We start from the raw sequence: 13,617 nt of genomic DNA on the forward strand, positions 1-13,617 counted from the left end.
TCACCTGTGACACAGCCCCGGAACCCTGGGCATGTGCTATCGAGCTGTCGAGTGAAGGGCAGGGTGAGGGCCAGAGGCCACCAGTCTTGAGACCCCTACTCACAGTCTTCTGTGTCGTGTGCGGTTCTGGGAATCAGACCCAGAGCCCGTGCACTGAGCTACGTCCCCAGCCGTTTGTATGTTTTATTTTGAAACAGCGCCTCATGAAGTGGCTAAGTTGTCCAGACTGGTCTTGAACTTGAGCTTCCCTGGCTGTGGCCTCCCAGAGTGCTAGGATCACAGACGTGTGCCAGGCGGTCAAGCTCTGCAGCTTCTCTCTGTGCCTGTCCAGACCTGAGGTCGCTTCTCCAGCAGGTGGGAGGGAGCAGCCAGCGCAGAAGGGATCAGCCGTGGAGGAGGCTGCGGGCAGCACCCGGATGACCAGGTCGCCCTCCCGCCTGGGCTCCCAGCTGTGTCTCCCCTATGGGTCCCCGACCCCCTACAAGTGTCCCTCCAGACCAGTGGTCACCCAGGGGAGGCCCAGCACCTCCCGAAGCTCTAGCAGCTGGAGAGGCGCGTGTTACACTGTCCTCTCCCAGCCTCTGCCAGGTTCTAACAAGGCAAAAGTTTCTTTTACATGGACATTTTCAGTGGTCTGGACTATTTTTAGAAATGATTAGTACTCTTCCCCAGCCCCTCATTCCCAAATCAAAATTTCCTACTGTGGCCTTTCTCAAAAAATCCCTTTGTAAATATCTTCTATGGAAATATTTACCCAGCACATTTACCAAAGCCATAGGATTTAAAAAGATAAAACAGATTTGGGGTTTACACAATGCAGATTCTTCTTACAAACACTTAATAAAAATCAGATGTGCCCAGAAGAAGCCAAGTTTACAAGAAGTGCCAAAATCTAGACATCCGAGGTTCACTTCCTGAGGTCCACATTCTGAGAGGCCCTTGAGGCCACGCTCCTCCCTCCGGCCCACACTCCTGCCACCAGCATGACCACCTGGCCTGATTTCTAAGTATTATCGCCCAATCAGCATAATCCTCTACCCGGAAGCCTAAGAGCCTGAATGAGAAGACAGACCTTCTGTCAACCACGGTTCCCGAGCTCCTTAACCAACCCTGGACCTGACCTGCTTCGGCTGCGAAGTGTGCGTGAGTTTTCTATAAAAGGTGCCGTGCAGAATGAAAGTGCTGCAGAGGTTAAGCGTCCTTCACAGGACTGAATCACAGCAGATTTACAAACTTGGAACCCGTTCAGCCTGTGGTTTGGAGCGGGCTGCGTTTATGACTAAGCCTTCTCCTTACATGAACATTTGAAAAGAAACATGTTTAGCCTCTGGAACTGAAATTCCTCCCTGAGCTTTGCTAAACAGAGGACAAAATAAAGTACAATGTTTAAAGAGCGGACAGCACATTAGGCAGATCCACGCAGCAAAACTGACCTCAACTATACATTTTTAAACATAGGATAGGCTGTCAAAATGCCCCAAAGTAGCTAATGAATAAAAAGGTACTATCAATTTTACAGATAGTTACAATAACCCATTGTAAACTAACTTCATAAAAAAAAAAAAAAAAACCTTAAAAGTTAGGAGTAAACGTAGGTCAGGAAACCAGAAAGCAAAATGTGTCCTATTTTTGTTGTCAGCTCTGAATTAGCGTCTCTGACAAATTATAAAATTACAACATTGGGCCCACTGAGTCTCAGCAAAACCCTGCTGGCGGCCTTAAAACATCTCGTCCCATTCACCTTACGGCGGTAGCAGGCAGGCTACAGGGATGCCGGGTTCAGGCAGAGATCAGAACGGCTTCCCAGGCTCAAGGTACTTGGTACCCAGCAAATTCTGAAGGCCTGCAGGACACCCGAGAGTCTGACTGAAAGGTTTCTGACCTGGGCGGTAGTCTACGTGAGCTGTGCCCTCACCCGACTGTGTGATCAGTGCCGTGTAGTCAGGAGGAGCTGGGCCAGTCCATCCGCACGCAAGGGCCCTCGCACCCGGTCCCTGGCACTTCGGGTAACGTGCTGTCCTGGCAGGCCCCCATGCCAGGGTCTCCTCACCTTTCGCTGTTCTTCTTGCCGCTGGAGGAGCTGCTGGTGGAGCCCGTGCGGTTGCGGCCTCCCTTGGAGTCCCCAGAGCTCTCCCTCCGGCCACCAGGGGACACGCGTTCCGAAGAGCTGGTCCGCTTGATGCTGCAGAGAAGGGCGACAAGGACATCGCCCTCCATCAGCCTCTGTCCTGTTACACTCTACTCAGGACCTCAGGCTACCACGAGGATGTGAGGGGACAGACGGGTCCCACGGCCCTGGCCACATACAGCAGAGAGCCTTCCAGAACATCGCTCGAAGATGCCTTTGTCAGCTCAGGAAACTGAGGCACGTAATGTGGCCTGGGCCTAAAGGGATGTGAGGTGCTTCAGTCTGGACCCCCGGCACCCAGCCAGGGGATGTCAACCCCAGCAGACAGGTGGCAATGCCTCAGGCATTTCCTGTCGCCACAGCTCAGGGTAAGGGGACATAACCAGCCGGCGGGCAGAGGCAGGGACACAGCCACATATCCTGTGAGACCCAAAGTGTCCCCCAGCAAGGAATTACCCAGCTCCAAATGCCAGCAGCACTGACGTGAAGAGCCTTAGGTCTAAAGATGCACAGGATGGTGACAGGGTGCCGGGAGGAAGGCAGTGACGGAGATGTCCCCACCATGTGTACAGGGCCCTGGTCAGAGGCGGCCCGGGAAGCAAAGCAATCAGCTTCCCACTGCACACCCTCAGGGACTGGTGTGGCCGGCGGCTAGGAAATGGAGGCCTGGGAGGCTTCCTAAGCCTGGAATTTCTGGGGACCATCACGTGAAGGGCTTGATGTGCTTCCCTTACCCAGCCAAGAGCCCATCTCCAGGGAAGGGAGACCAGAGACGCAGGAGACCCACAGGCTCAGAGCAGAGCCAGGGCGCAGGGTGCGGGGAGCCAGGCCACTTCCCTCACAGCAGGCACTGGCCAAATGCTGCCACCCCAGCTGGCAGGCACTGAGCCCCCAGTGCTACAGCAGTTGGGGACCAGACCTCCAGGGGTCACCTAGCCCTCATGAATGATCAGCAGCTGCCCAAAGGGAAAACTCAGGCCTCCTCCCATCATGGGGGCCACAGTGAAATCTGGAACCATGAGAAATTAATTCCTGGGGTTTACTGGTCACTCTGCTGTAGTGGCCTAAACTCCTGGAGGCAGAGGGCCACACAGCTGTCTCTCAGCTGTCCCCCACGTTTTCTTGATCTCTGGTCTCACGAGTCATTCTGTGTCTCCTCCATATAGCCTTATGGAGAAGCTCCGCACAGACTTAGCAAGGGGAAGGGTAAAACAGGTGACTGGTCACTGGGGGCCACCATTTGTCACTCTGTCCCAGAGACACGAGTTGCCCCGATTACACACTGATCCAGAAGAAGGAAGGGGAGATGGGCACTGTGGGGGCCGGGGCTGGGGTGGCAGGAAGAAGCACAGATCCGAGACCTGTCTGTCACTGGATGGCTCAGGACGGCACTGACCATCTGGTGGACGCGTGGGAAGCCACGGAGCGAGGCAGTGGTGAGGGAGGAGCGGGGAGAGGGAGAAGCGGCCCCAGGAGGCTCCAAGTGCAGAGCGGCTGGGAAACCAGCAGCGGAGGCGGGGACAGCGTGGCGGACAGGGAATGGAGCTAGAGGAAGGGAGGACGGAGGCAGGGAGACCATGAAGGAGGACACGGAACCCAACGCACAGAGCCGTAGCAGCAGGACACTGCGCCAGGCTCAGTCTCCACGCGCTCATCCCTGTGACCAAAACCCCGAGGTCCCTGCTGGTGCGGCCTCTGTGTCTCCCGCAGCCCTGACTCTGTCCATGCTCGGTCTCCTCCTTTTGTCCTTCTCCCTTTGTCCCTTCCCACTGGCCAGTTAATAAGCTCTCTGCACGTTTTGTTTATTTTTTTGGTACCGGGAATTGAACTCAAGACGCTTGCGCTGCCTGGCAGGTGCTGGGCGGCTGAGCTACAGTCTGGCCCATTTAGCAGGTGTTTAAGCATCTCCTGTGTGTGGCTTCTTAGGGCTCACCTGGGAGGGGGAGGGGAGGGTGGGGGGCGGGGCGGGGTGGGCAGAGTCAATAAAGTGACCGGGATCCCAACTATGTCCGTGTTCTTTGGGCACAGTCTTTTTCGTAGCTGAGGAAACTCTGAACTTCAGCAGCGGTGTCCAACTGCAAGGGCAGGGGCACATCTTAAGGCCAGTGTGAGTCTTTAGAATGTCCCATCTTCTTTCCTTCCTTCCTTTTGTTTTATTTGGTACCAGGGATTGAACTCACAATCTCGCACTTGGCTAAGGCAGGTGCTTGTGCCACTGAGCTAAATCCCCAGCTCTTCTTTCTTTCTCTCTCGCTTTTTTGAGACAGGGTCTCACTATGTGGTTCAGGCTGGCCTTGAACTTGCCAGGCTATCCTCCTGCCTCAGCCTCCCCAGTGCGGGATTAACCTGTACAACGCCACACCCACTGGATTGCTCAGTCTGGCTTCAGGAGAATTACAGACCTCAGGAGAACAGTACATTTCTGCAGCGTGGGATTGGAGTCTAAAAATCACAAAGGCTTTTTTGCCTGAGTTCAAGATCTTCCGATGGGGACAGCCACGTGAACTCAGCCCTGTAGGATTGTTCTCTGCTGGGTGCCTACCAGGCTGGGCCTGACGCTTTGCGTGTGACCTGCTGATGGGGCCCCGGGGAGCCGTGGCACAGAGCAGCCTGCAGTATCGCCTCCGTGGCGGCCTTGTGGGAGTTCACGGCAAGTTCACAGCAATTTAAGGAATTGTATGAAACACTCTTGCAGAGCCGAACAAACCATGACGACCAGTCAGTGGCAGCGAACCCGAACTGATCTCCTAATGACGGATGATCAACCGGGGGCCCGGGCCGGGGAGGGGAGGAGAGGCCGGCAGCTGTCCGCTGCTCACACACAGCTAGCGCCCAGGTCCCACACGGTGTCACTTGGACCTTGCTGTCCTTGCAGAAAACACCACCCTCACTTCACAGGTGTGGAAATGGTTTCAGAGGTACAGTGGCCCCTGTCTGAGGCTCAGCAAATGATGGGCTGATGACTGCACACACATGTGCACACACACGCATGCACTTCCCACCAGCCACCTAAGATTACAGTGATTTACAAAACACTGCGGCCCACTGGCTTTCAAGCATCTCTTGGGTGTTTGCAAACTCACTGCTGATCAATAAAGAACGAAGTTATACCATTGAAGCCCTGCGACATGCTAGGCCAGCGATGGCAAACCTTTTAGAATGTTCGGTGATAACAGACAGCCGGCTGGGGCACGGCTTCACCGCCCCTGCAACGGCCCTGGACTGGACCACTGCATTCAGACTGGAGGTGAACGGAACACAGCTGAGTGCGCGGCCCCCGGGGGGATCCACTCCTCTGCCTGCACGGAGAAGACACAGGCCTGTCACATGCAGGGACGAAGCAGAATAAACACAAGCACAGCCATGGAAGTGCGGGCGAGGATTTTAAGAAGCTTCCAGAAGGTGCAGGATGTGTGCGCTCGAAGAAACATGCTGCTTTGCGTCTGCAGGCTTGGGTCTGGTCCATCTCGGCTCTCTCAGGACATTTGTCATCTCCACATTTGCATCAACATGTTTTTTAAAATCTCACAATTGTCCTATTTTCAAGAAAAAAAAAAAAGACATTTCCTGTTGAGAGCCAAGGGCGCTTGTGAATCAAAAGAGGATTTAAGGGGACTCCAGCGGGGATGGAAAAGAAAAGCCTGAAGACAGACAGACTTTGCGTACGAGGGGCGCCATGGGCTCACTTCAGGAAGCGTCCTGAAGCCGGCGGGAAGTCAGCCAAGCTGCGTCCCTCTGCGCAGCACACAGGAACAATGCTCCTTATTCTGAAAGTGGCCAGAGCAAGCCGGGCGTGGTGGTGCACACCTGTGATCCCAGCACTCGGGAGGCTGAGGCAGGGGGATCCTTGCAAATTCGAGACCAGCCTGGGCTACAGAGTGAGCACAAGGTCAGCCTGACCTGCATAGTAAGACCCTGTCTCAAAAAGACAAAAAAAGAAAAAAAAGAGAGAGAGAGAGAAAGTGTCCGGAGCACTGTCTTGTGAGCGGCTACAAAACCACGCAGTGAATTTCTCGGCTCTCAGGCAGGTGAAGAACTGGGGTTTGAACACACAAAGGTTGCTTCTTCCTTTTCCTGCTGTTCCCCTCGTACACCGAGCCTCCAGATCTGAATTCTGAAAATAAAACGGCTCCTGACAGCTCGTTACGCATGCTCCGCTCCGAGACTTCCTGCCAGTTTAACCTTCAGACATCGTGAACCGTCTGCGCTGAGCCTGGCTGGCGCTGGGAGCCAGGGCCGTCCTTCCCGTGGGTGGGAACAGCTCAGAAAGAGGCAGCCACCGAGGCTCACTTTCGTCAAGAGACTTAAAGAGTTCAGAAATGGGTTTTTCAAATTTTTACAAAAAGATCCCAAATTTTGACAAGCAGAACAAAATTTGACAGGTAGCGCTCAGGCAAGATTTCTCAGAGATTTCTTCTGTCATGGCTGCCAGAAGAGTAACTCTGGACTAAAGACAATCATGCACTCAACAAACATGGATTAGGCCACTGACCGCGTACTTGGCTGAAGACAGCAGGGTCTCCAGGGGACTAGGACCAGCGTGGCTTTTTTCTGCAAACTATGAGACACCTACTCCTGATGGACTGTGATAACACAAAGAGAGAACAGCAGACACCTGTCACTGTCTAAAACAGGTATCTTTGTGACAAAATACAAGTCATTTCCCAGGAAGGCTGTGGTCTTAGGGATCTTCTAGAAAAAAAAGCTATTTTTCCTGCCATACAAAGGCAACTACCTCCGGCGGGGGAACCGTACCGCTCCAGATAAGGGCTGGGGCCAAACACGACAATATTCCCACTTCTATTTTGCTACTGAGGATAGACTCGTTAGATCTGCATAACAAAGAAATATATTAAAATTTTTTTTAAAAAAATCAACTTAAAGGGGTTGGGGATTTAGCTCAGTGGCACAAGCAGGCAGTCGTGAGTTCGATCCCCGGTACCGATAAAAAGGAAAAAGACAAAAAAATATCAACTTAAGATGGACTTTATCTTTCCATTCTCCACGATGTGAATCTGGCCCTGAACTCAGGACAGCTGCAAACGCTGTACTTCTGACAAGTGGGACTCTTCTTCCAGAGGACCCCTGGCCATTTGTTTGCAAGCGGTAGTTTTACAATTCTGTCTCAGGCTCCGTACTGTGCACTGTTAAACTCACGCTTTCTGTATCAGTTTTGTCCTTTTGATCTCTGTTCTCACAGCCCTGCCTGTTGTGATGCTCTGCGGACTGCGGAGAGAAGGAGCGATTGTCTCTTTCTTGGCGTTGGAAATCTTTATTGTCAGCTGCAGCACTGCAGAGTTAGGTATGACCTCCGAAGATGGCCCTGGATTTCTGGCCTTTTTTCCCTTGACTAATGGAAACAAAGCTGTCCCCAAAGATCCCAAGGCAAGCCCCCAACCCGAAAGAAGTCTTAATTGGCGGCACAGAGCACAACCGCTGGGGGCTGGACTATTTCCAGAGGGGATTTTGTTCTTAAGCACCAGGCTGAAAAACCCCCAGAGAAAAAGAAAACAAACACACCCTCACGTGCACCCCGCAGATGCTCCAACTCGGCTCATCTGGAACTCTGATTACTGAAAAATTCCTGCGTGATTGTAAACATATTTCAAATTACTCCACAGCTGCTTCAACCCTTAGACCCCGAATGCCCTGCCCACTTCTTTCCGCTGCAAAGTTCTCTGCTAATGAGAGATCTGTAGGAACGTGGCCACAGGGTCACAGTGAGATGCTGTCACTTTTAGTTCCAGCTTTGGAATGGATGGGGACCTCGATGCACAGGGCCCAGGAAGCCAGGAGTCTGGAAAGCCACAAGCTCCAGTGGGCAGCTGGACGCTGGTAACGGCCTGGCAGGTAACCGAATGGATTAGTCTGTAAACTGAAACACGGAGTCTGTGGTGGCCTCAGACTGTTTCTGGAAAGATCGCTGCTGTTTAACACATTCGTGACGGGGGTGTCATTCCTGTGTCTCACTGCCAGGCCGCTCTGAATGATAGGTGGTGCCTGCCAACCGGACGTCCAGTCAGGCAGCTTGGGACTGGCCGACCAGGTGGTACGAGCCGCATGACTGGCCAGTCCTGCACAGACTGCTGATGCTCCAACCTGGTGAGGACGCAAGGCCTGGGGCCCACAAACTGTGGTATTTCTTCCGTCCCTCCCTCTCTCCTTCCTTCTTCCAAAGACAGCAGAGAGTGACCACTGCCCAGAAGCCCTTCGTATTGCCGCCTGGAGTCCGGCCCACAGTCCTTACCAATGGGTGGTTCTGTCTCTCCACCTTGAAACCTGCCAGGAAACTGCCCAGCGCGGCCCTCACACTGGACCACAGCTCCTGCCCCTAACTGATGGCAAAAGACTGGATGGGCATGACATGGGCGCCTTCCAGGCTGTGGTCACACTGGATGCTTTTTAGAAGTATCTGAGGTCAGGGTGTGGCACAGAGAGAGTGGCAGGTGCTCTGCAGACAGACAGACAGACAGACGGGGTGGGGGCTTTTTTCTAGCCCTGGGACCCCTCCCTGGACCGTGTGTTTCATTCCCTGAGCCTCAGTTTCCTCACTGGTGAAACGGATAACAGCACTTACCTTGCTAGGTTGTTCTGTGGCTCACACATCCTGTATCCAGCCAGTAATTACCCCGAAATGACTTAAAAGGGGGGCGAAGCCAGACCTGGGGCCCTTGGAGGCTGAGGCAGGAAGATCATGAGGATTTCAAGGCCAGCCTGGGCTACATAGCAAGACCCTGTCTCAACCCCACACACAGACGAAGTGGGGTGGGGGTCCCCAGTGATGCCTCCGCGTCTCATTCATGTTCTGTGGAAACATAGCCGCTTCTACTTGTTGCTCTGGTCAGTTTCAGAGAGCTCACTCCTGACATTCATCTTGCCCTAAAAAAATACTTCAAATATAAATGTGGCAAGATACAGTCTCCTAGGAATTCTGAAAATCATGTCAGTGAATCACAGGAGGGCTAAGAAAACCCCAAATGTGGGCATTATTGCTTTGGGCCAAATAGACTGCCACAAAATGAAAGAGACCAAGAATGTCTGACACACGTTCTCATGAAGCAAATGAAATTATATCCACGTTCAATTTTCACTTTTTTTTTTGCTTTAAGTTTTTCTGCTGCAACCAGGCACCGGGCAGATGGTTCTATACCAGAATATTATTCAGCCTTATAGACAAATCAGTCATACTCGAGGCCGAGGATGAACCTGGAGGATCTTATGCCGAGTAAACAACCCCGTTACAAAAGGACAAACGCACGTGACACCCTCCTCAGAAATGACGGGCAGAGTCAGAATCAAGAAACAGAAAGTAAAACAAACAAACAAAAAAAGAAACAGAAAGTAGAGACACAAGTCCCAGGGCTGTATCTCAGGGATATATTTTAAGCTTTGCAAAATGAAAAAGTTCTAGCCATCAATTAAACAGCAAGATGAACATCCTTAGCACTACTGAGCAGCATACTTACAAACGTGAAGCTGGTAAACTAAATGTTCTGTGTTTTTTACCCCAATTATAAAACGTAACAGATGGAAACCTGAGCGCTAATGAGACAAGCCTCGCTTGTTAATCTCACATGGCGACCCACAGAAGTCTTGTCTGCTGCTGCCAAGTAGAATCCAGGTCATTTTGGGTTGGCTGTAAACACGAATGGTTCACTTAGACATAAAACAAGGCCAAGAATTGCGTTTCAAGGTTTTGAAGAGTACTGCTAAAACCATTTTCAGAAACTCACAAAAATAAACGCATGAAGCTGTGTGGCGAAACACAGTGAGTTGGCCGGACAAGGCCAGGCCATTCTGCATAGAGCAGATACTTCAAAGATGCCACCAGTTGTTTAATACAGCTCTGTCCACATTTATTCTCAGGTTTGACATCATTTGTCTGAAACCCAGTTGTGCCTGCTCACCTCTGTCCTGGTTAAAATGTCCTTCCGCACTGGACACATGACCCAAAACCCGTCTCCCCAATACAGACCCTGACGGCAGGCCCCAGAATCGCGCCAGCCAGTTCTCCTCTTGGCCCAGGTTTTCCTTAAAGTCTCCAATCCACGGTGCCCTGGCCAACTTAGGGGCTGATGCCAGGCGCCCTGCCTTCTAATGACCTGGCCCCACTGCCCCGGCTGTTGGTCAGTTGTCCTGGTGTCAGCTCTCAAGGGCTCCCCATTTTCTCCTGGATCTGTGAGCTATTAAATGCTCCTCTGTGTCTCACCCAGACCCCTCCTGTGGTCTAGCCTGATGCAAAACACAAACTGAGGGGCTGGGGATTTAGCTCAGCAGCATAAGCATCTGCCTTGTAAGCAGGCAGTCATGAGTTCGATCCCTGGTACCGAAAAAAACCAAAAAAACCCCAAACAAACAAAAAACCACAAACTGAACTTTTTTTCCAGACTCTGCAGGGCTCTACAGGAGTGTCCATCTTGGAATAACCTGGACACAGGGCAGACACAGGCCTTGGGCCGCTGCACAGGTGAAGAAATCACCCAGGGAAGGCCCTCAGCCGAGATTCCTCCACCACATTCCCGACCCCTTCAGGACATGCTGGGCGGCCTAGACTTCCTTTCCAAGGAGAGGAGACAGGCTGGGTAGATATTCGTTCTAGGTCCAACAGTACCAAACTTGCACGAGCCCCTCCTAGCCCCCGGGGAACCCAGGGGCAGACCCCAGCCCAAGTCCCAGCTGGGCTTGACTTAGTATGTTCACGGACTCCACAACTGGGTGATTTTTTTTTTTTCTTTTTCCTTTTTATCGGTAACGGGGATCGAACTCACGACTGCCTGCTTGCAAGGCAGGCGCTTATGCCGCTGAGCTAAACCCCCAACCCCAATTGGGTGATTCTTAATCCCCTGAAAGCAATCGCTGCAGGAGGGTTTCCTTGAGGCTTTCATATTATATAAGCATCAGGTGTTTCATTTCTCACAACCTAAAGAATTTAGACTGGCTACAAAATATAGCACTCTAATATACCTATTATGAATTAACAAAAAAAAAAAAAATTGAAAGCAAACTACAGCCTGTTTGGCAGACATCAATATCTACAGCTCTGCAGTTAGGCATTTGAAAGTATGAGCTTATCTATTTACGGCTTTTAAAAAGTCCAAGTCGCTATGGCAACCAGCACTTTGCTGTTTCAAATATGGACGCAGGAATAGCACACTTGTTTTAACCTCCCGTACAGTCTCCTTATTTTTATAAAGAGAACTTTAAATAAAAATACAGAAAGACACACTGTGGTTTTACCCAGGGAGATTTCACAGGTGGCACATCTGACTCTAACACAAGAAAGAGAAGAAGTCACACATGTCCAAAAGTCGCACCTCTAGAATCTGACAAGGGGTGCTGAGCCCCAGGTGTGTCTTCTGCCTACCTTTTGGTTGTCGGCACGGTGGTTTCTTTCCTGGCGCCCGACGGGGATGGCAGAGAGCCGCTGGGTTTCTTTGGTAACACGGTGCCATTGTTAACGGTGGTCCTCAGAGGCAGGGTCTGCACCAGCGGTCTCGCTGTAAGACAAGTAGAGAGGAAATGAGAACGGTCCCCTGGGTCACGGTGACACTTGACAGCAGCTAAGCCATGCAGAAAGGAAGAGGCGCCAACTGGAAACACCTGCAGAGGTGAGCCAGGCTTGGGACAGTGGTGCTCGATGGTGGACCTGGACACCAGCCTCACACTCCTCCCAAAGAGGAACTCGGGCCCCATAACAAGCCCAGAGCTGTAGCTTTCCTAGAAGCGGATGGTCTTGGCTGTGGTGGTGATCTGAGATACAACACTGAAAGCACAATCCACGGAAGAAGTTTTAAAGTCACAGAAGATGCTCGAGAGGATAAAAGTACAAGTCATACATCGAGAAAAAAGTATTTGCAAATAATATGTCTGGTAAAAGGCCTGCAGAGAGAACATAAAAAGAATTCTCAACATTCAGCAGAAAGACAATAACCAGTTTGGTCTTAAAAGCGTGCAAAGGATCTGAACAGACTCCTCACCACAGAATGATGTCACGCAGACAGCAAATAAGGGCACGGAGAGAAGCCTGATGTCACTGTCATCAGGAGACACAAACAGCTCCCCTAGGAGGCCGGCCCCCAGCACACACCCAGTTCCACCATGGGGCCGAGATGAGAGATGAGCGGCAGCAGGTGGTCTCCTTTGTGACTGGGACAATGCAAAATGGGCCACCTGGGGAGGCAGCTGGGCGGTTCTGATAAGGCTACACGGTTGCCCCACAGGGTCCAGAAAGTGCACTGACACTGGGTGTTTCCCCAGGTGACCTGAAAACTTGCCTCTACACAGACTTGCGCATCAGTATTTATGGTAGCTTTACTCCTGATTGACAAAAGTCGGCATCGCCAACATGTCCTTTGATAAACAGCCTGGTGCGCTCCCGCAGCGAATTAGGATTCGAGGATGACGAAGAAAGAACCAAGCCGGCAGGGACGGTGCATGCTCGTTAGCTCGTGACTCGGGAGGCTGAGGCAAGAGGCTGCACACAACGCCCAACTCTCTCATGTGCGTGGCACGGTGCCTTCTTCACAGCCAGACAGCAAGGGGCACAAGTGTACTTCACAGAGGGCCTGCAGGATGCCCGCTTGGCCAGCCGGTCAAGGTCTGTACCAATGACAGTGCATGTGCATCATGGATGGCATCAGCGCTGGTATGAGAAACCATGGTGTTAGTTTACCTTCTCTCTCTCTGTCTCTCTTTGTCTCTCTCTCTCTCTCTCTCTCTCTCTCTCTCTCTCTCTCTCTCTCTCTTTCTCTCTCTCTCTCTCTTATCAGGCAGGATCTTTGTAAGTTGCCAGGATGGCCTTGAATTTGCAATCCGCCTGCCTCAGCCTCCCACATATCCAAGATTACAGACGTGTGCCACCGCCCCTATCTGCAGCACGGCCCCTAACAATGTCGCACCCACAGTGGTCCATCCATGTCACATTAATGTAAGACACAAGCATCGGGGGAAAGGCTGCCAGTGAACTGCACATGCGGGGCTTTTCTGTACACCTAAAGCTGTTCTAAAATAAGTTTATTTTTAAATACTATTAAATGTATGGTGTCCACTTTGAAATTAAATCTGCTGGACTTTACTGCTCTCATGTTGAATTTTTAATACATGGAAACTTCCCAGTGCCCAGGAGCAGCCTCACTTCTTGTGGGACAGAGAGGTGGCCCCGGCAGCACTGGCAGCTGACAGTGTGACCGGGATCTTCTCGGCTGGCCAAGCCCGCTCTGCCTCAGCCCTGCACCCCGAGCACGCACAGTGCTGTCCTGGCTCCCGAGCATTCTCCTTGCTGGATCCATGCTCTCCGCAGCCCTCAACCCCCGCTGCCCTCTCTGTCCCTCCCCCCATTTCCACCCTGCCCCAGGGTGTACAGATGCATGCATTTTGGTCAGTGTCCTCCCCAATTTACTTCCCCCGGGAAGAACCCCAGGATATGCCCGCATACATAAAGTGCTAAGGTAAGGCTGTTGATGAGACCCAGTGGATTCAGGAGCCCGGGG

At 51.9% G+C, this 13,617-nt stretch overlaps 1 protein-coding gene across 3 annotated transcripts in view; it reads right to left on the bottom strand.

The window, feature by feature from the left end:
* Eml1 (EMAP like 1) overlaps positions 1-13,617 on the bottom strand; it is a 147,030-nt gene that overhangs the window by 33,934 nt on the left and 99,479 nt on the right. For all 3 annotated transcript variants that reach the window (XM_005000496.4, XM_063241127.1, XM_063241126.1), the window contains exons 3-4: positions 11,493-11,625; positions 2,051-2,182 (exon numbers count right to left, since the gene is read on the bottom strand). In XM_005000496.4, coding sequence (XP_005000553.2) covers positions 2,051-2,182; positions 11,493-11,625 — 265 coding nt within the window. The remainder of the gene's footprint in view (positions 1-2,050; positions 2,183-11,492; positions 11,626-13,617) is intronic.

Source organism: Cavia porcellus, unplaced genomic scaffold (assembly GCF_034190915.1).
Source record: "Cavia porcellus strain 051 isolate PalLab524CR breed Dunkin Hartley unplaced genomic scaffold, mCavPor4.1 scaffold_31, whole genome shotgun sequence".
Lineage (NCBI taxonomy): Eukaryota > Metazoa > Chordata > Mammalia > Rodentia > Caviidae > Cavia > Cavia porcellus.